Source organism: Haplochromis burtoni, unplaced genomic scaffold (genome assembly GCF_018398535.1).
Source record: "Haplochromis burtoni strain Fernald_Lab_line unplaced genomic scaffold, NCSU_Asbu1 Contig_1, whole genome shotgun sequence".
NCBI lineage: Eukaryota > Metazoa > Chordata > Actinopteri > Cichliformes > Cichlidae > Haplochromis > Haplochromis burtoni.
Genome location: NW_024582362.1, coordinates 3,495,204 through 3,523,145, shown reverse-complemented (window position 1 = coordinate 3,523,145; position 27,942 = coordinate 3,495,204). Strand labels below are relative to the sequence as shown.

The 27,942-nt window shown below is 43.5% G+C and overlaps 2 protein-coding genes across 9 annotated transcripts in view; both read left to right on the top strand.

The window, feature by feature from the left end:
* ncoa2 (nuclear receptor coactivator 2) overlaps positions 1–23,160 on the top strand; it is a 60,594-nt gene extending 37,434 nt beyond the window's left edge. For 4 of the 8 annotated variants that reach the window (XM_014335928.2, XM_014335977.2, XM_014335904.2 and 1 more), the window contains 16 exons: positions 678–866; positions 3,075–3,176; positions 4,406–4,546; positions 4,724–4,871; positions 5,460–6,804; positions 12,403–12,601; positions 12,715–12,921; positions 13,678–13,881; positions 14,296–14,425; positions 14,595–14,760; positions 14,880–15,176; positions 16,182–16,262; positions 16,458–16,929; positions 17,731–17,908; positions 18,229–18,433; positions 19,661–23,160. In XM_014335928.2, the coding sequence (XP_014191414.1) occupies positions 678–866; positions 3,075–3,176; positions 4,406–4,546; positions 4,724–4,871; positions 5,460–6,804; positions 12,403–12,601; positions 12,715–12,921; positions 13,678–13,881; positions 14,296–14,425; positions 14,595–14,760; positions 14,880–15,176; positions 16,182–16,262; positions 16,458–16,929; positions 17,731–17,908; positions 18,229–18,433; positions 19,661–19,672 (4,076 nt within the window). In that variant the 3' untranslated portion in view covers positions 19,673–23,160. The remainder of the gene's footprint in view (positions 1–677; positions 867–3,074; positions 3,177–4,405; positions 4,547–4,723; positions 4,872–5,459; positions 6,805–12,402; positions 12,602–12,714; positions 12,922–13,677; positions 13,882–14,295; positions 14,426–14,594; positions 14,761–14,879; positions 15,177–16,181; positions 16,263–16,457; positions 16,930–17,730; positions 17,909–18,228; positions 18,434–19,660) is intronic. The other 4 variants (XM_014336021.2, XM_014336069.2, XM_014335993.2 and 1 more) reach the window with 4 other exon arrangements.
* Positions 23,161–24,971: 1,811 nt separating this feature from the next.
* Positions 24,972–27,942, top strand: part of prdm14 (PR domain containing 14) — a 4,573-nt gene continuing 1,602 nt past the window's right edge. The window contains exons 1-6 of the mRNA XM_014336101.2: positions 24,972–25,619; positions 25,892–25,945; positions 26,056–26,216; positions 26,305–26,575; positions 26,654–26,856; positions 27,188–27,289. Coding sequence (XP_014191587.1) covers positions 24,989–25,619; positions 25,892–25,945; positions 26,056–26,216; positions 26,305–26,575; positions 26,654–26,856; positions 27,188–27,289 — 1,422 coding nt within the window. The 5' untranslated portion in view covers positions 24,972–24,988. The remainder of the gene's footprint in view (positions 25,620–25,891; positions 25,946–26,055; positions 26,217–26,304; positions 26,576–26,653; positions 26,857–27,187; positions 27,290–27,942) is intronic.

The following is a 27,942-nucleotide window of genomic DNA, read 5'->3' as shown; positions in this document are numbered from 1 at the left end:
GATTTTTGATCTGTGCCGTTGGAGCTCATCAGGAGCTCGAAGTTCTCCTCTCCTTCTCTCGTGGCGCTTCGGATTGAGGTCTGAGTACCCAGCCCATCTGGGTGGGAGAGCAGCGCAGAGCGAAGCACCCTGGAAACGATCAGTGGGCTGTGTCCCAGATACTGGGAGATTATCAATGCACTGAATGAGATCACAAACCAGATGGAGTGTGATGGGAGTTTGTTAGAGTGAACAGAGTGGCGTGTGTGACTATACGTTTCTTTCTTTGTGTGCCCGTACGCGCACGGCCGCTTACACATGTGTGTGCCCTTTCTGGTGTGTTTGCTCGCGCCTGTGTAAGTGTTGGAGAGAAGAAGAAAGATTGGCAATGATGTTTTACAGGACATGCATATGGAGGCCTGGCTGTGATGCATAGCTGTGGATAGATGGCGCAGGGCTCAGGGTTCCAACTGCTCATTATGACTGATCTCTACCCAGCAACAACCCTCTCTTTTTTACACTTTTTCTGCCTTCATTCTCTCTGTCTTGCTCTCATTATGTCTTTCACTTGCAGCGTGGTAGCCTCTCTTGGCTCGCTCGTTGCAGCTCCCATTCTCCGCGTTCTGTTGTTCAGTTTTTGCTGCAGTACAATTTGCTTAAAAAAAATCTCCTGTTCCCTTTCCTCCCCCTCGATTTAGTAAATGGTGTCCCGTGGTCCAGCGAGGGTCCAAGAAGGAACAGTCACACTTTCAACTGCCGAATGCTGGTCAATCCACACGGCGAGAGCCAGGAAGAGCCGCACGAGCACGAGCCGCAGCAGCAGAAATATGAGACCATGCAGTGTTTTGCCGTTTCGGAGCCCAAGTCCATCAAGGAGGAAGGAGACGGTATGCAAGGAGGGAAAAACGGAGACTAAAGCGGCACCCTATGAAACACACTTAAGCATTTCCTACTAGGCACAATTGCGTTGAATGTTATAGTTTGCTTTGATTAAGTCTAAACCATTTGCAGTAACCTTGTTAAATAGTTTTATAGTATGATTAGGTTCCAAGAGCGAGAAAATAATATAGCCTGAAGTACAAAGGTGTTTGAATCATCGGTGGAAGCATTTTAACATTCAGCAACCTGACCCTTTTAGAAATTACACACACTTATGTCAGCACGTTAAAACACTTGACACAGAGGACTGAAAGACCTCTTCAGAAAGTAATTCAATTAAAACTGACAGTTTGCTTTGGAGCGTTCAATTAAAAAGCAAACAAAAGCTAGGATTTGTCTACTCGTATAACATTAGACTGAATTCTGCCCTCTTCAGTGGAGAGCTGAGTCGAGGTGAGCGGGATCAGACTTTTTTTTTTAAGTAGTGTAAAGATATACACACACCATCGACAAAACCTGGAGAAAGAAAATAAGAAAGCTTGCTTGTCTTTAAGAAACACTGGTTGCCACCCAATGTAAAATCATTTAAAGTAATAATCAGCTGCTAGTCATTCATAGGGCGTTGATTGTTGACCATTATCTGTCTTATAACTGGATTTGTATAGCCAAATGATGAAGAGCAGTGCTGCTGCCACTCAACTTACACCCATGAAAAGTTAAGTGACACAAGGGAGACGGGAGGTTGGGCAGCTGTCATTAAAGCTCATCTATAATTCATGTACATCCCTTCCAAACCTGGGCTTATGACTCCAAGGGAACCATGTGCTTTAACCATGTAATGAACAGCAAAAGCAGTCATTCAGTACTTTTCACAACAGCTTGAACACAACAACAGAATACAAACAAACTCGACACATTTGGGAGCATTTGTGTGTAAAGAAAGAAGAGGAATTTGTGTTAGCTTCTTGTATAAACATCTGCTCGCCTTTCCAGGGAAGCGATTTTAAATTGTATGTTGTTTCTGCTCTGCTTTCGGAGTTCAGTCACTGAGAGGTCACAGGGCTATTCCAGTGGTATTCAAGGCTTTAGATGGGAGCATGAGATGCTGAAGAGTGTAAAATTCCATTACAAACTACCTTTAGCCAGAATATTTCAGGACTTATGATTGTACAGCGGCCTAAATCCCTTTTGTTCAAAGGCTATAGTGTCAATCTTTAACTCAGCGGCAAATTAAAACAATAAGCAAATGTTTCACTCCAAATCTAGTTAGAGCCTTTTCCCCTACTCTCTGGCTTGCTTTTTGTGCACCAGCTGTTTGCCAGCCATACTTTGGCAAGTAGGCCAAATAGGACTCGGGCCAGAGGTGTGCCAGTGTTTGTGTGTACTGAAGTGGCAAAGCAAGATGAGTGGTTACCAGTGCAGGAATCTGTCCAGCTATAGACAGAAACAGGGGGAATGGAGGCGATGGAAAGCAAGAAATTAATGTAGATTCACAGATTTGAGGGTCGGACCACCCAAGAGGCTTTTTAATAGGAGTGTGTGTGTGTGTGTGTGTGTGTGTGTGTGTGTGTGTGTGTGTGTTAGTTCTGGCATGCATTCATTTACAAGAAACGTGTATGGGAGTGTGGGTATTACTGGCACCGAGAAGTTAGATGGCAGACTTTTTGGGGTCACCCCAGTCCTGGACTTGGCAGTGTCATATTTGCCATCAGTCAGTCAGCGCTTCACACACACACAGACTTTAATGTTGAGCCAGGAGAGGTGTCATCAGTGTTAGATGTTCCTGCAGGTGAGAGTAGCCAGAGATGGGCATTCAAGCTCTCTTACACACGTGTGCGCGCGCACACACACACACACACACACACACACACACACGCGCCTTCAAAGGTCACACTTCATCATTTCCCTTGCCAGCGATAGCTGCTCCTCCTCATGAAAGGAGCGGAGCCCTGATCCCCATGCTCATTAATAACTGTATTAATTATGCTGCCTGGGAATAACATGCATTTCATTTTCTTTCCCTCCCTCTGTCTCTATCATTTACACCCCATCCCTCCCCTCTCTCCCATCCCTTCCCCCTTTCACCTCTTCTGTTTATCCCCCTGTTTTTGTTTTTTTTGTTATATACTCCATCTCCTATTTTCTTTCCTGTGCTATTCTGTTTTCTCTTTCTGAGTTTTTAATTATTTTTACTTTATTTATTTTATTTTATTTAGATTTTCAGTCGTGCCTGATTTGTGTAGCTCGCAGAGTGCCAACGAAGGAAAGACCCATGCTTCCCACACACGAGAGCTTCACTACACGTCAGGACCTACAAGGTACACGAACATGTCAGCCGGCAGTGAACTACAAACCGCTGTTCACAGAAAACTTTGCTCTTGATTTTTTTATTGCATCTTTGTTTTAGCATAGCATCTTTCCATATGTGGCTTTTCAAATAAAACTTGGCCCTGCATCAAAAGAATGGTGTAACGATTCTAGTAAGGCAAAGTTCCAGCAGTACCTTATTTGATGTCAACAGCTTGTAAATCACTTTGCACTACAGTTAGGGATTCAAAGAATATTATATCCTCGGTAAAGATCCTTAGGATTGAACAACTTAGTAGACCCAGCTTCCTACCACAGGCTGCTCTCTGGGAGGTAAAGTACCTGCCTGAACGCTGGCACACAGACACAGACAGCTGTTTGTGTTTCACCTGGTCTTTGATGTACCCGTACCACTTGTGTGGCACAGACTCACACACACACTTAGTCACTCATGTATAGTAATTTACTGTGGTTTCCCACACAGACCTCAGTAGCCATGCATTTAGGCAGGGCTATTATTTATTTGCCTCTTTATTTGGACTGCACAATTTTAAATAATTGCCGTGATTTGTTTTATTCTAGTTTGACAGCATTATTTTTCTCGCATATTTTGCTGAAAGTACTGCCTCTACATTCTTGTTATGCCTACAAGAGCTTCTTGGGCATGGTGCGGAGCTGTGAATAGTTCTATTATGGATGCTAGTTTGACAAGTCTTTAGTCAGTCCCTATGGCTGTCATTCAAGCAGCAGTGTGCTTGTCACCCTTTCAAATGCATCATACTTTCATTTAAATTGCATTCCAGTGAGGGACAACTGTTACACTGCTGTGACTGTGTTTACACACGCAGCATGAGAGTACTTGTTGGGCTCTAAAGATAGTTGAGGCTGAGCTGCCCTGAACTCATTACCTGCTGTAATGAGTGTCTAAATGGTGGTCTTTTTAAATTTATACTGACAGCACTTGTAATTGTATTTCCATGTCTAATCCTATATAGTCAAGACCTTCTATTCTGTTTACTAACACAGAAGCCATTTCTAACGTTGGGTAAGCTGTAATTAGAATGTAAACAAAGATTTATAATGTATTCTTTAAGTAATATTAAACCACTGAGATCCTGGCCGAGTCAACAGAAGAGACATTTATTTTTAATGTCGACATTAAATCTTTACATTTGTGTATGTCAACCGAAATGCTTTCCTTTATGACTAAGATCTCTCTAATCCCGTACTGTGTGCTTAGGTAAGATAACATCCCTAGATACCAGTCTGCTACGAGCATCCATGAAGCCGGGCTGGGAAGATCTTGTGAGGCGCTGCATCCAAAGGTTCCACCTACAGAATGATGGAGAGATGTCTTTTGCAAAGAGACACCAGCAGGAAGGTAATTCCATTAACTATGAGGACAATCGTGTTTAATTTTTTGCTCTGGATATTAGAGTCATTGTGCATGGCTGCATTAGCATGAAACGGTTGTTTAAAGAGGGGCTGCAGCCACATTAAGGAAATGGTCAAATGAAAAGTGTTATTTTGCCATCAATGTGTGTACATGTGTGCCTAGTGCTCCGACACGGCCAGGCGTTCAGCCCCATCTATCGGTTCTCCCTCTCTGACGGAACCATCGTCTCAGCCCACACCAAGAGCAAACTGGTACGCTCGTCTGCCACCAACGAACCTCAGCTCTACATGTCCCTGCACATCCTACAGAGGTATGTCCTACCTGCTCCACGTGAGTCAAAAAGACTGGCATAAACCCGAGGCATCAACTTGCTAGCATGTTTTGTCCTGTGAGTTCCCTGCAGCACTGCCTGTTGGCTTCATGGAAATTGTGAGGATGGCACGGTTTTCAAAATATGTGCTTCCAAGTGTTCTTGGTCAAAATCAGACAGCGATATGTTACACCCCCCCAAAGAGAAACAAAACCAGAAAAAAACTCAAAACAAACATATTTTCTCACTTCCTCCTCATGGTAAATTCATGTAGTTGTATTCATACTTTGTCTCATTGTTGGCAAACAGAAGAGTTTTATTACATGTCATATCCCATCCTTGGCATGCACATTGACATTTTTCTTGCAGTATAGTTTATACTGTATAGATTATTTACCCTTTACACTATTGATTTTCTGTGCATCTCATTGTGCATGCATTCATATGATGGTAAAAAGCATATTTGAAGAAATGCAGAAATGTTCCTTTTCAGTTTAAAGCAGCCAGTTTTCTAAGATTTCTAACTCCCATGTACAACTTTTGGTATTGTTTTTTTTCTAATGTGTGTGTTTGTGTTTTAAAATCCAGGGAGCAGACAGTATGTGGAATGGGTCAGGACATGGGCCCTGGCAATCAGGCCACAGGGATGGCTCCCAAACCAATGAACTCCTCCACTCCCTCCATGACTCCTCCAACCCCAGGCAGCTTGCCAGGTTCAGGGCCTCAGGGCCAGGACACTACCATCAGCAGCAACAGCACGCCTTTCTCCCCCCCAGGTCCTGCTGGTCCCAGAGAACCAACGGCTATGGGGGGGCATATGCAGGGCTACCGCTTTGGCTGTCCTCAGCCACACAACCACAATGGGAGCATGCAACCACCACAGCAGGGCCCCAACTGGAGGATGAATAGCCCCTCTCGTGCCAGCCCAAGCCCAGCCGGAGGACCCCATCCACCTCAGCAGAACTCTATGCTATCACCCAGGCACCGAGGGAGTCCTGGGGGTGCAAGCAGCCCTCGTGTAGCAGGGGGTCTGCATTCACCCTCACCAGTGGGGATGTGCAGTGGAGGGCCTGGAGGTGCAGGAAGTAACACGGCTAGCACCCATGCTAACAGCTACACTAGCAGCTCTCTGTCAGCTCTGCAGGCCCTTAGTGAGTGCCATGGTGTAGGACACGGGCATGGACCCCCTCATGCACATACACTAGGGTCTCCAGACCGGAAAATGGGCTCCCCAGCTGGGGTCACACCAGGGTCAGCAGTAAACGCTCATCTGATGTCAAAACTTGGAGGATCCACCAGTGCTATTGGTGGTTCAGGAGACTCATTTGGACCTCATTCAGAGATGAGTCAGGGACACACCCAGGCCCAAACAGAGGGGAACTTAGTGGAGCCCAAGGAGGAGAGGGATGGACCCCTCGAGGGCCATGATGCTCACAGCCGTGGACATGACAACAAGGGCCACACCAAGTTACTGCAACTGCTCACCACCAAGCCAGAACCCCTGGAGACTCCTCTTTCCCCTGGTGCAGGAGTTGAGGGCAAGGACCAGGCTGGGACAGGGGTCCGGGGTGGCAACACTCACGCCACGTCCCTTAAAGAAAAACATAAAATCCTCCACCAACTGCTTCAGAACAGTACATCCCCCGTGGATCTTGCTAAGCTCACCGCAGAGGCTACAGGCAAAGAGATGGGCCAAGACCAACCCCAGGGTTCCGGTAGTGCTGCTTCTGCGGCAGACATTACTCCTAAGCAGGAGCCATTGAGCCCCAAGAAGAAGGACAATGCCCTGCTACGCTACCTACTGGATAAGGATGACACTGTAATGAAGGACAAGGTCCCTAAGCTAGAGCCTGGGGAAGTGAAAGTCGAAGGGGGCAAACACCCGCAGGTCAAGGCGGAGAAACAAGATGCAGGATACGACCGCGCTGAACAGGTCAGTTTAACGGAGTTAATCTTGTTTCCTGTCTTTTTCTTCTTTGAAATGAGTAAAGGACTAGAGTTACCCCAAAACTAACCGTAACCTCTTTAGCCTGTTGCAAAAAGCAAAAGTTTTCTGCCCTCTATTGCTCCACTTGCCTCTTCTCTCTGTTTTGCATGAATCTGGGTTAGGTAGCAGATGCCACGTCCATGCAGGATGTTACAGCTAAATGTACAAACAGTCAGGGAATGCAGAAGGCAAACAATATTTGTTGCGCATATATACATTCCGAATGACCATCATATACACTGAACTCATTGTGTATGCTCTTTATTAATGTATATAAGCACATCAGGTCCTTTCACTGCCTGTGTGTTGGCAGCTGAGGGAATCTATCCGCCAGCTTCAAACAACTGTGACATTTGGAAGGAGCCCCTGTGGTTCTTCAGCCATTTGATCCTGGTTGCTTTTGGCCAGATTCCTCAGGTTTGGCACCGTGCTCAGGTCAAGACTGGCGCTGAAAGAGAGAAAGGAGTCAAAGGAAGTGAGCGGGCAGAGTGTTGCTGGTGAAACTCAAAATTTCTTTGTAGCTGATGTTCTAGCAAGGCAGAGTGTTTAGAACAACCTGCTGATGCCCTAATGCAGGAAAGAAACCCGGCGTCACAGACACTCACAAGCTTTCATACAGGAAACCTGCGCATGACACGCTCTACTAAACACCTATGCAAGCCTGCAAGTGTCATTCTATCACGTACTCTTCACTGCTAAACCGCAGAATTACAACAAATTACATATAATTACATAAATGCCCTTCCTTTTCTTTTCTGTCTCTGTATCATTAGCTTCCTCTTCTTCGACCAGTCACGTAGTCTGGGTTGCATGCATGCCATTTAAATGTCAGTAACACTGAACAGAGGTCACATTTTTTTGTCAAAGTGCATGTTCATTTTTTTTTTTATAAAAAGGTAATCTGTGTGCAAACTGTGCTTACTGTGGTTGAGGGATCAGACAGTGCAGATAACCTGGTTTGATTGTCCAATTTGAAATGTCCGCCTACAAAAGAATAACCTGCGTCACAGTGGGTTTTAAGGGAATTTATAAAAATCAATCTTTTTTTATTATTATTATTTATTTTTTAATATATTTTAGGCTTTGTTTTTTTTTGTTTTTTTCTCCATTCAGAGAGAGACAGCGGCACCGACTGTCACGCAGCTATGCACGCTCGCAGTGTATGTACAGTATGTGCTCGTGTGCTGGGGTACATAATGTGAAGAAGAGGGAAAGGTGATTGGTTGGATAATACAGTAAGAGCCGCTGTTAAACTGAACAAAGAACGGGAGAGGAGAGAGGTGTAGATACCCCCAGGAGAGGCCAGCCTCAGCAGGCAGAGTGAAAATGATGAGCCATATGCTCCTGCATGTCCTCTCTGCTACCATGGAGATAGAGGGGAGAGGGAGTGGTGTGTTTGCAGAACGTGCAAGAAACAATAAAGAGAATTAGAAATTGAGAGAAATCCAGGTTTTAATGTGTAATGCCAAAGGGTTTTATTTTGTGGAAGTGGCCAGTATACAAGGGAACACAGTTAGACTGTATTTTAAAAGGATTTCGTTTGCCCTACATTTAAAGTGCAGCTGAAATGAGGGAATTCTGGGTTTTTGCCTTTAGTACGTTAACACACTCACGACTTAATGTGTTGACACATTCCAGTTTAACAGATCTCATTAACTAGAACAAGAGCATTTTGTTAGACGTGCTCTAAGCTGAGGCTTCATTAGAGCCTTTACATGTGTGTGAGTGGGCTTCTGTTCCTTACTGGTGACTTGCTGCTTGGCCATGTGTGAGAGCTGACTGTACTAGTTTGAGTCCACTCATCCTCCTCTCCACTAACCTCACCCACTATTTTCTCGCTGACGCTCCTTCCCTTCCTCTGCCTTTCTCGTCCTCATGATTGTTGAGGGCTGAATTATTGATGGCTGGAGCAGAGCTAAATGAGAAATCAGAGCAGAGCTCTGATGGAGTTATGAGTATGGCTGAAAACAGGGGTGGTTCAGACTTGTACCAAACTGCCGATCAGATCGACTATTAGCGATTGACGAGGCAGTTACCGGTTGTTTTCCCTGACAATGATAATCTTTGATATTAAATCCGTAAAAGTGACTCTGCTCTTTAATCCCTAATTTATGGAAGTCAGTTTGTTATTCCTTCATCCGATCTTTAACTTCATTTTTCATGTGCTTGCTCATGACCAAAGCATCTGGCTTTATCACGTTCGCTGTGTCACATCTGCCAAATAAGATTAGAAGTTTAGGTGACCAATGAAGTAATAGGCTGTATCTGACTCACTCTCTTACCTGCTTCACTATCTTTACATTTTCTGTTTTCTTAAGACTATCTCTGAAGCTAAAATTGACTTCTTATTGTACCATATATACACCAATAGACCACACCGTCAAAACCACCTACATTGTTGTGGTGCACCGTGTTCCCCGTTGAGACATGGTACTCACATTATGTCTGAGTTTGTGCTTTTAGGTTCAGTTTCAGGCACCAAGAGGTTTAAAGTAGATCTATTTCTTCAAGTTGTTAGGTTCTTCTTTCCAGCATGTTCCACAGATGCTCAGTGTGATTGAGATCTGTGAAATTTGGAGGCCAAGTGAAAACTTTGAACTCACCACTATCGTTCTTAAATCATTCTTGAGGAATTTTTATGATGCAAACATTATCCAGCCGAAAGAGGTCACTCCCATCATGGATTAAGGTGTTTCTGTGGTCTGTAATATTTAGCTAGGTGATATATTTTAAAATATATCACATCCATGCGTGAATCTAAAGTTTCTCAGTTGAATATTCCCAGAGTATTAACGTACCTTCACCAGCTTGCCTTCTGCCTTCTCTTTCCAGGGTTAAAAGCCCACAGGTGGTCAGACTAGGCCACATTTCCCAGTAGTGGTGCTTTCAGTAGTGGACATGGGTCAGTATGCAGGTTTCACCAGTTTTTACAGTAACTCTCAGACTAGTCTTCACTTCCTTTGGTGGCTTCTTTGAGCTATCACATTTTGGCTCTTCACAAAGTGAGTCCAAGTTTTTTTCCGTTGCCTATTTTCCTGCGTCCACCAATGTAACTTCAAGAAGTAGCTGATCAATCGACACCTAATTTTGGATCTAACTGGGGGGGAAAAAAGAAAATTGGTTTAAATTCTGCTTCTAAAAAGCTGGAATTAAGCTAGTCTCAAAAACTCCAACTGATTTACTCAAAAAAGTAAATCAGAATGACTGAAATAACTTTTCTGCACCAAATGCAGAAGCAGAAAATCTTCACTTGTACTCCCAGTTAAATGTCAGATGTCTGTGCAAGTGTTGCAATTAATGTTGGAACCATGTGTTGTCCTGACTTTTATTTTATTTAACACTTGTTTACATTTAGGTAACAAAAGAGCAGCATGACTCTGGGGTGACTTTTTCCTTTTTCCTTACTTGACAGTGCCACTTCTGCTTTTCTTGGCCTTTCTCACTTCCCTTTCCTACAAAATTTCATGCGCTAGATCATGGCTTCTGGAGGGCTCCTGTGTCCTTTTGAAGTCCACATCACCATTAGGGCACTGGACATTTAATGGAAGAGTTGGAGATTACTCGCATGTCACACTCGCAGTGTTGGTCCGTTACTAAATACCAGCTCAGTACTTTGAAAGCGTGCTTTGAAACTGTATGTTAACTAATGTTTCGAATACAACTATTGCAACAGATAACAGAGCCTTTTAAAGACTCAGTAAAGAAGTTGTTAGGTCAAACATCACGATCTTACTCCACTCCCTGAAAATTGCAGTGCTCCTTTCATACAGGAGCGCTGGAATAGTTTTCTTGCAGTTTACTTTGATGCCTTTTATGATACATGTGCTGTTTCTAACTCACATGTGGCTTCAACTTACAACTAGCCATGTGTCCCACTTCATATATATATATTGTGTATTTGTCCTACAAAGGCTGCTGGAAATGTAAATCAGCTCTGCAGTGAAAAATGATCCTTTTTATGGTTTTAAAATCTTTGATTTCTTTCATTATTTTGTTTTAAATGAAATACAGTAAAATGGTGAGAGATGCAGAAAAGGAGGGCTCACATTGCATTACATGCACCAACATGCATTTGAAAGTGGAGTGTAACATGAATTGATAGAAATGGGACCCATTAAGGGTAAAAGCAACTGGAGGAGTGGAGAGAATAGAAAATGGGAGGAGAGAGAATTGAAGAGGAGGAGGAGGAGGAGGAGGAGAGCAAACTGAGAGTGTACAGAAGCATTACATCATTCCTGACCTCATTAGGGCTTTTCTCTCTCCCACCACCACCGCCACCCCTCACTCTGTTACTCTCTCTAGCTTTCCTACATATCCTGTCTGCTTCTAGCTGTGATCAGCTATGTGCGGCTGTCTATATTCGGCTGTACTGAGATACTATTTAAATAAAATCTTCCAAGATGTAAAATAAATAAATAAATAAGAAGTGCATTTGGGCATAACCGAGACGAGGCTGCAGTCCTTGAGCCGTCTAGATAATTTGTTCTATCAGGCATATTTGGCAGCCTTCTATCTGTAGCAGCAGTTACATGCCCAACAAATACATGTCATTGTCAAGTACAACATTGAAACAGTGCTGGTGTGCTGCTTTCCTGCTGTACAGTATGTCATGATCAGGGGATTCAGTGATTCTGTGTGTGCTGCACTCTGGTGGACAGTTGCAGCTAGTGCAACTTATTTACTCAAAGTCCCTCAAGCCTCGCTAGAAAGTGCCCGGATCACTTTTGTGGAATTGTAGTTTCTTTTTGGTTGTTGCTTATTAATGCTTTGACAGTTGTTGTTTTTTTTTTTTAAAGGGTGTGGGTTGCCGAGATGTTTTACTGAGCTGCATTATTCAAGAGTTCCTGTTATTGTGTCCTCCGCATCTGCGACAGAAAGATAAATACACGCCATGCCAGTGTTGTGAAACGGACACTAAGAAGTTTATTCTTTTGTGGTTCTTCTAGTTCTTTTGTTCAAGATCAGGTCCACAACATGCCCTTGTGTTTGAGTGTGTGTGGAGAAATGAAACAGAAATTGTATAGAGAGTCCAGCTGTGTATGAATGCAGCTTCAGGCTGCAAAGAGTTGGCTCAGTACAGCTGTTTACAGTAAGGAGGCAGAGAGGAGGTCAAACAGTTGGCATTAGCCTGACTGCTGCTTATATCTGCTCTACTGTTTTACTTTGGCAGGACAAAGTTTAAGTAGCCACATGTTTTCTGTATTTGTTGTTTTCTTAGTTCAGTGGGAGTAAAATTTTGGATTTAAAAGTAGAGAACGTGTAATAAACCTCCTGAAAGAACCACTCAGCCAGAAGCTAAGTCAAAGTGAAGTCTGGCCTAGATTTGATGTAAAGTGCTCCATTTTCTTTCTTCTAGTTATCCTGTTTTATAAACAAGGCCAATCCCACTGAAAGACACCTCGTGGAAGTTTGCTCTCGGTAGATGTGCTTAATAATAATTTAGATTTGTGCATTTACAGGTGAATGAGTGAAGGGTTCCTAATGGGAGCCTTAACAGCAAATTTAATTCACATTTTTTTCCCCACTTGTCTATCTGTCCTCTAGTCATCGGAGCTGGATGACATCCTGAATGACCTGCAGAACGCTCAGCCACAGCTCTTCTGTGAGCCGCGGCCTGTTTCGTTGCCCAGTCCCATGGACAAACAGAACATCATCAATGACATCCTGCAGATGTCCGAGAGCAGTCCTGTCATGGCTGCACAGCCACAACACCGGGGCCTCGGGCCCGGCATGGGACCCACTAGTGAGTCCCTTTCTTTGTTTGAAAAACAGAAAAAAGTGCACTAACCACATTGTATATTCATAAAATACTCCAATGAGCATGCAGGAATAAGCTGCATTTATTCCTGTCTTCAGACTTTGGCGGTGTTCGACCAGGCCAGCCAGGAAGGGGTTTGTCTGTTAGAAGTGTGTCTCTGGACGTGAATATGTCCCCCCAGCAGCCATCATTACAGTACCCCATAAGGACCACAAGCCCGTACACTGTTATGCAGCAACAACAGCAGCAAGGCATGGTGGGGAACCATGGCATGATGGGTAACCAGGCTGCTATGGTCAATGCAGGTAGGTGTGATGGTTATGATTTGCAGAAGCTTGTATTTGTCTGAATGTGTGTGATACTGCCTTCACACCTCAGTATATCCTAAAAAAAATGAATTAAATCCATGTTTAATGCTTGTTTATGCTCAGATTGCTGGATGAAAATATTCAGTCTGTAAGAGTGGCTTATCTTGTTACTGTGCAGGTATTTAGCTACCAGAAGCTTTGTTTTAGTTTTGTAGTCTAATGATAAATCACATTTGAGCAGGCTTTAGCTGCATGAAGGAAACCCTGAAACATTGGCCGTCTTGCTCGGAGGCTAAATCTTGAGATCATTGTTTCTCAGATTACATGGCGCTGAATGTGTTTCCTCAGTTTAGATTGACTGTCTGTAATGAATCTCTTTTCAGTTTTTGACAGGTTTTTGTGAAGTGTGATTTCCACCTTTCAATCTCACAACAGCCAAACAAGTAGAGACAGAAATGTATTTTTCTTCTCCTAGATAACTGTGGTAACACTTAGAGCTGCTCCTGAGTTCTGAGGAAGGACTTCGTTCCTCGTGTGTGTCGCTCACCCTTTAACATATCATACCATGGCACTGTGACTCACTTCCTGTGACAGGAAATAATCACCCACACTGGCACAAAGTTCTCTGACTGCTACTCCCACATATTAGTCTTTCCTCCTTATGTAGCATCATGGGGGCAGCGGGCATCTACTGAAATCTGTCCTGAGATTTTTCTCATTGGTTCTTATCTTCGTGTGTGTGTGTTCCCCCAGCACTGATGACTCCAAGTGGTCCACGGCCAGGCATGCAGCAGCAGGAGGGCTGGGTAGGCCCAGCTTCTGCACCTCCTATAGGAGCGCCGGGCCCTGGCCATCAAAATGCCATACAGGGCAGGACGGGACCCAGTGGTACTCCCATGAGGCCCAACAGCCAACCAGGGCCCCGACAGATGATGCAGTCTCCAATTATGCCTAATGGTAAGAGCGCTGTGTACCAAAAAAATACATATTACAATGTTTTAAATGCAGAAAGAACCACACTGCTGGTTTTCAGACTGAGCAATGCAATAAAGCTATTTCCCAGCCCCAAAGAGTGTAACAGATTCTCCAGCATGTCAGTATAGAAACCCAGAACAAAATTACTTGTACTTTGTGGAAATTAGATCTGAGTTGTCAGGTGTGATCCATCTAAAACTCCTTAGCAGATATCTACTTGTCATACTTGTAAAAGCTGCCATCTAGTGGTTAACCACAGTGCAGCACATGGCGTTAACTCAGATCTGCTACCCTGCATGTTCCTTTATTTTAAAGAGTATTCACTCTTGATTCATCATGACCCATAAGTACTTCACTGTCTAATATTTAGCCAATCTTTTTTTCTTCTCTATTTAGCCCAACCAGATATAGACATTGGAATGGTTGGTGACCATTTCTCACAACAACAGGCTCCACCCAACCAGACGGCCCCCTGGCCAGACAGCATGATGCCAATTGATCAGACAGCTTTTGTAAACCAGAGCAGGTAAGCTCATTACCAGCGTAGCTCAGTGGCATAATTTTACACAGTTAACATTTTTATTCTCATCAGACTTCTATATTTTTTAATAGTTTAACTGTTGGTCTAAATGTTTGCTGTGGCATATACAAGACAATGTTTTTAAAATATTTGTTTGTGTCTCCTCTTCGCTCAGGGCTCCACCCCAGGATGATCTGCTGTGCAATACAGGGCTCAGCTCAAGTGATGGCAGCGCAGTGGACGAGGGGGCTCTGATGTCTCAGCTGTACACAGCACTAAAAGACTTTGATGGCCTGGAGGAGCTCGATCGTGCTCTGGGGATCCCTGCTATGGTAGAACAGGTGGGATTTCCATCCTGCCAAACCTACATTATAACATTCTTGGTTTTTAAGTGATGTTTTATTATTTTTGTTTGTGGTGCTGCATTTTTTTTTTTATAATATATGGCTGCCTGTTTCAGAGCCAATCACTGGAGCCAGACCAGTTCCCCCAGGAGCCCTCGGTGATGTTGGATCAGAAGCCCCCCATGTACACCCAGCAGTTCGGTCCCCCAGCATCACACATGGCACCGAGAGGCTACCCTGGTGGCCCCATGCAAGAGCCAGGTTTCCACCCGATGCCTGGCCAGATGGGTCCACGGCCAGGTTTCCAAATGATGCGAATGCCGGCCCGGCCAGGACTCAGGCCTACTGGAGTCGTCCCCAACCAGCCCAACACACTACGACTGCAGCTCCAGCACCGGCTTCAGTCACAGCAGGTGCACATGAATCTAGACTGTCCTGACACTGCTGGAAGTACTCTTGCTCACTGATTCTTCACTCTACTATAACCTCTCTCTTTAGGATCGAACACACGGACAGGAATTGTGTTTTTATCCTTGAGGGTGACATTTTAGCAGCTTCGATGACAACATAGGAACTTTTAAATCTACCTGCCACGCATTAGGCTTCCAGTGGACTTTAGCCTAATTCTAATGTAAAACTATAGATTATGTTATTTTCAAATGCTGATTAACAGTGTCTTCATAAAAATTTGATTATTTAAGGGTTTTAACCCTCCAGGGTCATGGATATAATTGGCCATTTTTTCCTACTTTTAATTTACTTTATACTTTTAAAATTAAGTATAAAGTTGAAATTATTTTTTTAAACTATGAAAACCACAAATATGTTTAATGCATCATATTCATAACTTGAAATGCAAATATAAATTGTTGTTTGCTAAATTTGTACACAGGCATGAAACCTTCGAGGTGTGTGACTCCTGTTGTCCACCTGCAGATAGCGTGTACATTTCAATCTGCCTTTGGTGGCTTTTTGGCCATTTCTGATATTCAGTATTGGCTTCGTTGACACACAATGAGTGGCCTCCATTGTTTTGACACACACAAACAAAAACATGACTAAACTACACACCAACTTTAGAATCCAAACATGCTAAATGTCTCGAAACTTGCTATTTATATCGCTCTCTTTTGCCATTACTTTCAGTTTTCTCCTTTTCCTTAGCAACCAAATACCACATGTTGCCATAGAAGTGTGTGTGTGATTGGTTGATGTGATGTATTTTTCCACCAATAGGAAAGGAGGTGTCTTGTTTTTGTTTTGTTTTGTTTTGTGTTAGTGCTTTGAGGGCTTTCCTTGAAAATCCTGTTTGTTTGTTTTTTGTTTTTTTAGACACACAGCATCTCCGTCAGCTACAGAGGGTTAAAAAGTGTATATTTCTCTCTGTAACAACCATTTTCTTCTGTTTTTTCTTCCAGCAGAATCGCCAACCAATGATGACTCAGATGAGCGGTGTGTCAAATGTGAACCTACCTCTTAGAACTAATGCTCCAAACCAGGTATATGCCCACTATCATTACATGAGCCGCCTGCACAGACATGTTGTGACTGTAGGTAGGGTTCATCTCTTTAATAGCTTGCAGTAAATTAAAGGCTATGATGTCAGTGTTGTGTAGACTTGCTTTTTGTAGATGCTGTTAGTGGGGTTTTTTTTGTTTTATTTTTTATATTCAAACCACCTCTCTTACTTGAAGGGAACCATCAATGCTCAGATGTTGGCACAACGTCAGCGGGAGCTGCTGAGTAATCACCTGAGACAGAGGCAGCAGCAGCAGCAGGTGCAACAGGCCCAGCAGGTCCAGCAGCAAAGGAGCATGGCCATGAGGGCTCAGGGCCTCAACCTGCCTCCCAACATGGCCGCCGGAGGCATGAGTAACCCTCGGAATCCCCAGGCCAACCCCCAGCAGCTCCCCTACCCGCCCAGCTACGGTACCAGTACAGGCCTGGCCTCGTCACCTCCCCCTACCAGCTCCTTCCCCTCTCCTCTCTCCCCCAGCCTGCCCTCTCTTACCCCCAACCTCCACCTGCATGGCACTTCCTCCTCTTCCTCCACTCCCCCCTCCTCCTCACAGATGATGATGGGAAACACAAACATGATGGGCGGACAGTACGGGGCCGTACTCAGCCCCCAAATGCAGCACAGTGCCTTTCAGTTTCCCAACTCAGGTACTGCTCCACCACCCCAGCCAACCACACACCTCACCCTACTACCTGTGTTCGTGTGCGTATGTGTGTGTTGATGTGACCACCTGAGCTGCTTCATGTGCTTTTTAGTAGCTGCAATCATGCGATTTGTAACTTTATATACTGATGACTAGAATAATCAGCTTCCATTGCATCATGCAAATCATACTTAATATTCTCCTCTTTAAAACAGAATAACTTGTGAGTAGTTGTCTGTAAGTGTGGCCATATGTCTTTATTATTTTGTGCGCTGTCCAAAAAGGGTGACCTGGCTATTCACTCTTGCTCCACCAGGGGACACTAGAAGCACAATAAAGCATTATTTCATGCTCCACACTGATGCCAAACTCTAAATATTGTGATCAGTAAGGACATGAATCATCTCTGGTACCTGTCAGTCTAACAGCTTGACATGCAGCCTGGGTATGATCTATATAATTTGGTAATCTGGTTTATTAGAGAACTTTTTATTTATGGCTTGTGGGTGCCTGCAGAGCAATAGTTTGATCTCTCTCTCCCCTTTCTCCCTCCTGACCTATCTCCCAATCCATTTTCTTTCTAGTTCTCTGCCTTCTATTTGTCACATGCATGACGGAAATATAAAATCTTGGCTAATAATTCTGGAATGAGCTATTATCGCGCGAGGTGCTCGTCAAAGTGTTTTGTCTTTATGTGGCATGTTTGTGTCATTTGCATGGAGTCGACTACACTTCCTTACTCATTGCATTGGTTTATTAACAAGGCTCCGTGGGTTGAGTCGGGCTGACCTCTTTTGATCCACAGGTATGAGCCAACAGGCAGATGGAACATTTGGAGGTCCCGGCACACCACAGAGCCCTCTGCTTTCACCCCGCATGGCCCACACACAGTCCCCGATGATGCAGCAGGGCCAGCAGAGTGCTGCTTTCCAGGGTTCCCCTGACATGAATGGATGGCCGCAGGGTAATATGGGAGTCAACAGGTAAGGATGGCTGATGCACCTCATTACAGCATCAGTTCATGTTGTCAACTCGAGTTCTATGAATATATCCGTAGCTATTTTTAGGAAGGGCTCGTGAGGAGATTCATGATTATCAACAACATTGTTGATATCCATAGAGAGTATTGACATCCATTATCCATAGAGTTGTTTGTACCACTTGTTAAAGATGAAAAACTTGCCAGATTTCTCTGGCTGACCGAGCAGGTCACACCCCAAAGTGAGTGTTGTCACGTACTTTTCTTTCTGCATTCATATTATTGATTTTGTGTTTACTTACACAACTTCTCTCTCCTCCGCAGTATGTTCTCGCAGCAGCAGGCATCGCCGCAGTTCAGCCAGCCGAATAACAACAACATGTACAACGGCAATGGCATAAACCTCAACAACGCGTCACTGGCCTCCAACATGGCAACCAGCAGCATGGGCCAGATGGCCGGACAAATGAGTGTCACGTCCATGGCCTCGGGTCCCTCACCTGGCTTGCCCTCCATGGGGCAAGAACAGGTAAATACTTTCAGGCCAGTCCAGATACATTGGTTCTTTAAATGAGACAACATTAGGAAGCTTTTTTATTTTTTCTAATTGGTTAGAGCAAAAATGGTGAAACTTGAGTGGTTTAGGAAATACCCACTGGTGTTTCTCATCCTTTCACAGTCGGGCATCATCAGGCTTGGCCTGACCGAATTAGAGGTGTTCAGGGGCTCCTGTAATATCCTCAGGGTATCTCTTTACAGTCGTACTCTGTAGAAATCAGTTCCAGGTTAACTGAATGGACCCCACAAAGTTTTACACAGTAATCAGGGGACCAAGAAATACTAAAAGGCTTTTCTCTCCACTCCTGGCTTCTACTATCAGTGTTTGTCTTATCATACGACCCCGAGTGTTTGGGTACACTTACTGAACCAGCAGGCTAGTGAATAATTTAGTTGTTTACGTAACTCTTCTTGCTGTAGTTCTGCTGCATAACTTGAACTTAGAGGTCAGTGATGTAATTAGCAATGTGCACTTCCAAGCCGGAGCGTTGAGACTGTAGACGGCTAAAGACAGGTATGCCGATCAAAGACCAGCCTCTGTCAGCTGTGGACTCACGAGCTGGTTGGCTTAACATGGAGAGCTTGACTCCTTAAGGCCTCAGATCTGTCAAATTGCCACAGCCTTTACACACATTCAGGAGAGTGACCCTACGTCATTAGGAGAGGTGAAGTCATACTTGCATGTAGATAAGCTACTTCTCCCACTCACTAAATGTGAAAATGTTTTCACTTTGGCAGCACTTAGTTGCTGGTGTTTATCATTGTTTTAATGTTGTCCAAGTTAATCCTTCTTCCTTTGTCTCACTGGTATTGTTAGCTTGGTATATGGAAAGCACTGTTGTTGTCCGCGATGCTTTTAAGCCAATAAAGGGCCATGAATATTTAACCAAGGGGCTGCCATTCGATGTCTGCACTTGAGACTGTTGTAACACACCAGTATACGTGTCACTTGATTTATCTCCCTTGCAGGATTATAGAAAAATATTGGCACTTAGATTATTTCAATTATTTACTGTTTGCCCATTAGTGCAGGCATCTGTGATTTACAGACTTGTTTTTGAGCCGACGATGCACTCCGCTCTGCAAACAAGTTTAGGTTCTGCAAGTTCAAGTTAACCAGTCAGATGTGCTGCTGTTGAATTGCGGATTCAGTAACTGCCTTTCTAGTTGGGACTTACAGTGTGCCGTTTCTCTGCAGAAATACTGTTGACCCCCATGGAGCTACTCACCTGGACCTCAGTGATCAACCTGGCTCAAGAAGCGCGTCGGCCCTTTAATTATTTAAAAAAGAAAAAGAGAGAGAGAAAGAAAGAAAACACGTAATCAACCGACTGCCCCTTGAACCAGCCAGGCCGTGCCCTGACCCCCGACCCCTCGCCCCTCCCCAGCTCAAGTTTGCCGTCTGTCCAGTTGGATCCCACTCAGACACTGGCTGGGGAAGGATCGCGGATATCTGTCCCAACAAGCCTAATCCTCCTGGAGGGAGAGCCTCGTGACGAGCCAGTCAATCTGCCTGTCCACCTGCATTCACCGTAGTGTGACTTACTGTAGGCCTCCTGGTGGGGTACACTGACTTAAGGGGGCGGCAGTGGGTGGATTTTGTTCAGATGAATGTATTCCTCTCAGTGGACAGCGGCCATTTACAATCTCATCTCGAAAGATCACATACACTGATTTCTTCTCTTCTCTACCCCCGGAGCCCCCTTTATTCTCCACCCCCTCCCCCAACCTCTGGATCGTTGGAGAAATTTCCACATAGTTCCGAATGGCAGCAAATACTCCCAAGTTATGTTCACACTTATGGATGGAGCTCAGACACTTAGCCGATTTTGCCTTTTTGCTGTTCTTTATTTTATTGTTTTTGTTATTATAATTATTATTGTTGTTGTTGTTGTTTTTTTAGATTTTTCCTATTTGTTTGTTTCTGTTTGTATTTTTGTTGTTGTGAAAATTTAAGATGTAGAGTGAAAAATATGGTGTTTAGAAAAGAGAGTGAGAGAGAAACTGAACGTGGGGGGGAAGAAAACACTGCAGAAGACTGGTTTGAATGGTGAATTCTAAGATTAGATTAATTAAAGAGGTTTATATAGTGTATTAAATTAAGTTTTATTTTCTGTATAGATTCATTTTAATTATTGTAGATTATTCTTTATCTTAGTAGCAAGAAGAAGAATATTTCTAAAATTGTGAAAGAGGCACTTCTTTTTATAATTTTAACAGCAATGGTTGTATTCTTTCTGAGAAGATTCTTCTATTAACCTGAATGGTGGATTTTGCTTTGGTCATGTAGTTTCAGAAGATGTCAAAATCAAATATAGTTTGAAATTAATTACAGAGTTTGTACATAACAATAAGTAAAATCGTTTTCTTTCCTATTTATTTTATTCCCTGGGGCTTAACGTCTCTCAGCCTGGTCCCCAACTGCCTCCTAAAGCAGAGCAGTGTTTTGGGGGGAGGGGTTGTGTGTGTGTGTTTTTTGAGGAAGTGGAGGGAGAACCTTCACCTTCTTAAAGTTCTGGTACAGTGCAGACAGGGGTGCGGGCGGGAGGTAGGGAGGGTTGTAAATGGGTGTGCTGTGTATACAGTGTACAGATTATCGCTTGCTTCTCTGCCTTTAGCATAGAACACAACAAAAATAAATAAAAGAAGGAAAAAAATCAATTCAACACAGCCATACAGTAAAAAAAAAGAAAAAAGAAAAAAAAGATAAAGTGTGCTTTCTATGTTGTCTGGAGTGGAAAAATGCTTCATACAAGCTGCTAGGTGCAAACTGTTCTGTGTGTTGTAAACAAGCAATAACAATTACTTGAGAATCTTTTGGTTTGGTTTTTTTGGTTTGGTTTTTTTTTGTAATTTTTGTACAGTTTCCTGGGAAAAAAGGACACGTTTTTCCTCTGCGTTTGGATGCAGTATTAAACACAGTTTTTTATTGCAGTTTGTACCAAGAAAGTCTACATCCACAGACACACACACATACACAGCACACACACACACACAGCGTTCCTATTAGATTATGCAGCATAGGCTGAGATCTGGAGAGGGAGTTAGTTTGTGGTCCCCATATTGACACATGCCCTCTCTGCCTCCAGCCGTTCTTCTATAGCAGAGGTCAGAGTTAAGACTGCACGCTTCACAAGAGCTGCTCTGACAGACACTTAGCCATATTTTATGACCTCAGGCAGTTAGTTCACCTATAAAGTGTTCAGTAATGACCTGCTTGTTCTTGTGCCCCACCAGACGGGGTGGTTGGTTTGGCCTTCACAAGATCTAAAGCGAGTCATCTTCTCTAACCTCAGAAGATTTTCCTCAAAAAAAAAATAAAAAACTTTTTATATCGACTATTTTAACCCAGGACAGACTTTGAGCAAGCCAAATAATCTTCACATTTCAATTGGATTTCTGAAATCTACTCATTTTCTTTTTATTTATTTATTTTTTCTAAGTAACCATTTGATGGTTACCATGGTTTGGCCCACAGGAAAAACAAGAAATTTGTGATGATGTCACTCAACAGGGTCTGATGTAAATGTTACATCATAAAACAGGAAGAGAATCACTCTGAATGTATTGTCCATAAAGGCCTAAGGATGTGACTGGTGGTGCATTGAGGTGTGGACAACATGTGCGGTTACACCGTGCTCTTCTCGGTGTTTCTGACGTTATCCATCGTTGCTTCTTTTTCCTTGTTTTTCCACTTTTAATTTCTGTATGAAATTTGAAGCTGTAGCAATTCAACTGTGGAACAAAGGAAGCCTGCATTAACGCTTTGGTTGTTCTGCAGGTGCTTTTTTTGTTGTTCTAGTTGTTGTCGTAGACCTACAGGAGATCCCACCTTTTTGATAGATGCTGTTTTGATTGTACAAGGAAAAAAAATAAAAGATGCGGCCGTGCAGAATCAGCCTTTTGAGCCATTTTAAAAAAAGGAATCACAGCCCTTTGCAAAATTTCCAAAGATTGTTAAGATTTTAAAAAGACTTAAAGCCATGTTGGTAGCAGTGCATTTTTTTTTTTCTTTTTAGCACTTATAATGAGGACAGGAGCAAATAAATGATTTTTGCCCCTCACAGATATCCAGGCTTTGGACCCATGAATCAAAAATATTTTTTTCCTCTGTAACTTATGGTTTTGAAGAACTTTAAATGCCCTTTTGTATTGTCTGCCAATTTCTTAGAGCTAAGATGCAACCTTGAAATGCTAAAAACCCTAGCATAATGCCTTAGATTTTGTCCGTTCTTGTACATTACACCGCTGTCTGTATAAATTTGTATAATGACTTGTGTACAATATTGAATGGGTGCATCATTGTTCAACTCTTCTCAGCTGCTGGGAACTTGGTCACGGTTCTCCTTTGCTCTCTGTTCCGTGTTGGGTCATCTCCTCGCCCTCCGCTCACTGTTTGTATGGACAAAGGTGATGATACATAGGGATACCGAAGCAATATGTAATATACTCTATGGACTTTCTGAAGAAAGCTTACTGTTGTGTTTTACCCCCCTCCCCCCGAGATATTTTTTCTGCATTCACGAGTCACACTGTATACCCGCATCGATCATTGTACCCCTAGTGTGTGTGAGCGTTTTATGCAAAGTTAGATATACAAGAGAAGTTAAAACCACAGTTATGCAAGTTGTGAACTAATATGGCTTCGCTGATGCTATTTGCCTTGTAAATAAAGAATTCTGTTATTGCATTATTTAATCGAGCGACTCTTTCATTTCCAAGCGCACTAAGATTAGTGTTCAGGTTTTGTTTTTCTAACTGAAACATAAAAAAGTTATTAGCTGGCTACTTAGTGACCTCTTTATTTAGTTTTTCATAGACATAACAAAATTGATCAAATATATTTCAGTATATGATAAGCTATTGTAAATGTTATATAATTGGTAGACTTTTTTTATTAATGTAAAAGATCGCAAGTCATCGAATCGCCAAAAGTTTCGAATGAAATATTTTATTCGCCAGTAAAAACTGAGCTTTTTAAATGGTTTTATGAAGGTGTAGGCCTCTTATGTTTGTTTTCTTTTTCCAAAAAAACACAAGAAGCTCCGCTGATCTAGAGCACAAGAAAATTGCCTGTTTAAAATTAGCAATAAAAACCTTTTGTAAAAAAGCAAACAACTTTACATTTGCACTTTACTGAAGTATTGATGGGGATTGGGTTAAGTTTTTTTTTCTGTATTCAATAAGGAGCAGTGATCTAATAAATGCCTGGTCATTTCCCCACTATTTTTTTTTTATCTCTTCTTTATTTCTAGCGTCTAAGTGTGAAGCACGATAATCCACTCCACGCCTCGTGAGCAAATTGAAATCTTAGGCTCGTTCTCATAATCGGCCTCACTGTGGCAAAGAGAGCCGACTCCGAAGTGCAAAGAACACGGGGGTGGGTTGGCCCTGAGAAAATCTATTCCTATGGGGTGGGTGGCATTGAAATGCATGAGGTTGAGCTGACTCCTGGCCAATAGGAGTAAGGAGATAGCTGTATACGGCATAGGTGCCCTCAGATGACCACAGAGCAGCACATCCTCTCTTAAGTTTCGGCTGCTCCCGGCAGAATCTGAACATTTGTCTGCAGTGTTTGATTTTACAGCACGGGAGGTTGATCAAACTCTGGCCTGTGGGCATGACGGACACATCGCCCGCGTGAAGCTCCTCTAATTTTTTTCAGAAGGTAAGCTTCTTTATTAAAGTTCACAAAATGTTTGTAGCGGTCCGCTTTAATTTCAGTCATCATTTCACATGATTCATATTTGTTTGTACCTTTAAAAAAGTAATTTTAAAGCCCCCCCAGCGGGCATTACGCACTCCTATCGCGACCCTATTTCCCTTCACACAGCGGGCTGATTGTAAAAGTCATTAAAAGCTTCATTAATGTTGACCTCTGCTCTGGCCAGCGGTTCTTTAATTAGTGTCATGACCCTGATTTGTCTCTCTATTTACTGGCTGACTGGTAAACTGTTCCTAAAAAGCACACCACCATGCAGTGGGGTCATCTGAAAAGCCTCTGATGAACATTTGATGTGTGGCTTGTGTGTGACTCCTCAGCTGGAAATAATGCAAAATCGGCTGTCCGAGTTCACTGCGGATTGCTTTCCCCCTTTACTCGATATGTGCGCAGTATTTTCATCTGTCGCCGACAGTTTCATTGCTTTTCATTTTAAAAGAAAAACACTGCGAACCTGTTGTAGATTTCAATTTCTTAGCCGTAATCATCTGCAGTTTGTATCAGTTCCACATTTAACCAGAGGGTTGCCAAGCTTCTTAACACCTTTGGAAAAATCTTAAATTATTTGGAAGAAATGTTCATAACTGGAGAGCGAAGTAAAGTCTTACGTTCATTAAAATAATCAGTTCTGGTGGGTTCGGCCTCTTTTGGTGTCCTGTTTCCTTTTTTAGATTTCTTACATTAAACTTTTATGACTACACCCCCTCCCCTCTACCCACGCTCCCACTTGCTTCTATCTCTCTTCCCCACAGAAGGCTACATCATCTTCTCCATTTGACCCTTTGCCTCACCTCCTGTGCTGTCATGTCGGTGTCCCTGTCCAGCATCCCTGTAATGCTGAAGGAGAAGAGCTATCCAGCCGGCATGCTGAAGGGCAGTCCTGCCCGCGGCTTCTACCCAGCTCCTCTCCCCGGCCCTCATCACTATGTGGACTTCTTCCCGCGTACGCACAACCTTCTCCACCCGCTCAAGTCCCTCGGTCGTCTGGTGTCGGACGCTCAGGCTTCCCTGCCGCTCAGCCTGCACGGCGGGGCCACTCCCTTTCTCGGCCAGGCCGGCCACAACGCCTCGGTCCTCCACGAACACATGTTGAGCGCCTCCAGCATCCCGTATCTGAGCCAGATGTTGCCCGGACACCCACTCTACTCCAAACCGGAGGAGCTGGCTGCTGTGGTGACCGAACACGCCGCCGGTCCGCTGTCTTCAGACTTCAGCAGCCCGTCCAGTGAACGGTCTTCTGCTCCTGCATCCGCCAACACACCGCCCAAGGAGAGCTTCCTTCGGCTCCGGAGCACGGACCATTCCACAGAGAAAAAGGGCGCATCGTACAACTTCAGTGAGGACGACTTGTTCACGGTGCTCTACGGATACTCCGGCAGCCAGGAGCGTAGCGTGGGTCACGCCATATCAGGAGTGGCCCTGCCGGAAAACTCAAGTGAGAATTCAGATTACGGACTATGGATTAAAATGACTGGCGTTTCATTTTGTTTGGTGTGCGATAATAAAAACTGCCCTTGATTTCACGCTAACCCCCCAAACATAAATGTTTCCCTGTCACTACTATTATAGCCGAATATAACACATCGATCAGAATCTTTGTAATGCAGTTAAAGATGAAACACTACTCAAATACTCCCGCTGAAATAGTAACGATAAACCTTTTTTTTATCTCCCTATTTTGTTCACATTTGTTTGTTTTCTCTTTAGTTTCTGACTCACACATTTTCCCACTGGACAAAGAAACTCTTGAACTTCCAGAGGGTAAGAAGCCACCATTTTTATCTATTTATTTATTTGAATCACCTTTTCGTGTGTCCTTGATTGCATGATAGAGTAATGAAATCTGAGACCGCTTTGGCTCTGTGCTGCAGGGTTAACCATTCTCCAGGCATCCTGGGGAAACGCTTCGAGCTGTGGTGTTTTTGCGGATAAACGCAGTATTCCTAAAGGGGCCCGTTTTGGACCTTTCCAAGGAAAACTAGTCAACACAAGCGAAATTAAAATATACGACGATAACACCTTGATGTGGGAGGTAGGGTGGTGAATTGTCTCCTCACAGTACTGGTCTTTATCTAGATTTTTTTTGTCGGTACTTCTAATACTTCTAACACACCCTGCAGGTGTTTGAGAACGGCCGCCTCAGTCACTTTGTGGACGGAAGAGGGGGATCTGGTAACTGGATGTCTCTGGTGAAGTGCGCTCGCTTTCCCGAGGAGCAGAACCTGGTTGCCGTGCAGGTCCAGGGCCAGATATTTTACGAGGCCTGCAAGGAGATCACGCCAGGCCAGGAGCTTTTGGTGTGGTACGGAGACTGCTACATCCAGTTCCTCGGGATCCCCCTCACACTGAAAGACCCTAGAGAGGACAGCAACGCGGTGCCTCCCTCTGAAGGTCAGGATTTAATCTTCTTCACTTTTTTAATCACCATACATATATTTAGTTTGTTTTTTAAAAAAAGTTTTTCCCCAGATTCAAGCGAAGGCTTCAAGTGTGACAGATGTGGGAAGGTTTTTGCGTACAAATACTACAGAGACAAACACCTGAAATACACCCGCTGCGTGGACCAGGGGGACAGGAAGTTTCCGTGTCACCTCTGCAACAGATCTTTCGAGAAGAGGGACAGATTACGGATCCACATCCTCCACGTCCACGAGAAACACAGACCTCACAAGGTACAACATCCCTGCATCCGTCTTGCTTTTGTGAGGGATTTCCACACAAACCTCCCTTTACATGGTTGTGGTCTGTGAAAAGTTTTAGATGGTGCTGAAAGAACAGCTCCTACACTGCGTCACAGGGACCTTCAGATTTTTATTGGACGTAAAAAAAAAAAAAAAAAAGAATAACATTTATATAAGACTTGCATTTTGTTTTGTTTCTGAAAAGCGAAAACAACTCCGAAATGTATTTAAACACATTCACAAAATGAGGTTAGGTTCTTTTTAGCTTTATTTTGAGCTTAATGCATTCGAGTGACACTTTGTGTATGTGAATTTGCTGCAGTGCTCGGTTTGTGGGAAAAGCTTCTCCCAGTCCTCCAGTCTCAACAAACACATGCGCGTGCACTCGGGTGAACGTCCGTACAAGTGTGTCTACTGCAATAAGGTAAGAAGCTTTTTTAAAATTCTTTCTAAAGATGCGTTTGGCTTGACAAAGACGAGACCGTTTGACAATTGGCTCGATGCTAAAGAAAAATAGGAATAAATCCTGGAATTCGACTTAATTGCTGGTGCCAGAATAGTTTGAATACGCCATGGGTGTGCTGCCAAAAATAAATATATACAAACAAAATAAAATGAAAATCTTAGAAACATAAATTGTTTTACCAGCAATAACGACACTGTCCTCTGAGAGGTTTTTCCCAACCTGCTTCTATTAGACCTGCAGGCTTTCTACTCGTTCCTCTTTAAACCATTTCGGGTTTCCTCCTGTTACGGTGCATTTGGCACGCGCCTCTCCTTATTGTTCCTCGCGGAGGGCACGCTCTGCATAGACACTTACATGCTAATTATCGCCAGATGTACACCCACCCCTTTGTCTACCAAGATTATACTTTTATTTTATGGCCCTGGAATGAGCAGAAGTTTTTTTTGTTCTCGATATCCTTCCCTTTTTATGCGGACTGTGGACGTTTTGTTCAAGCTGTTCCCCTTTCTCCTTTATTTCGACTATTTTAGCAATGTGGCACGAGCCCAAAGGTTTTTGCCGCCTTTGAGCAGTAGGCTGCCCCTAAAAATGCCACAAAAACAGGGAAAAAA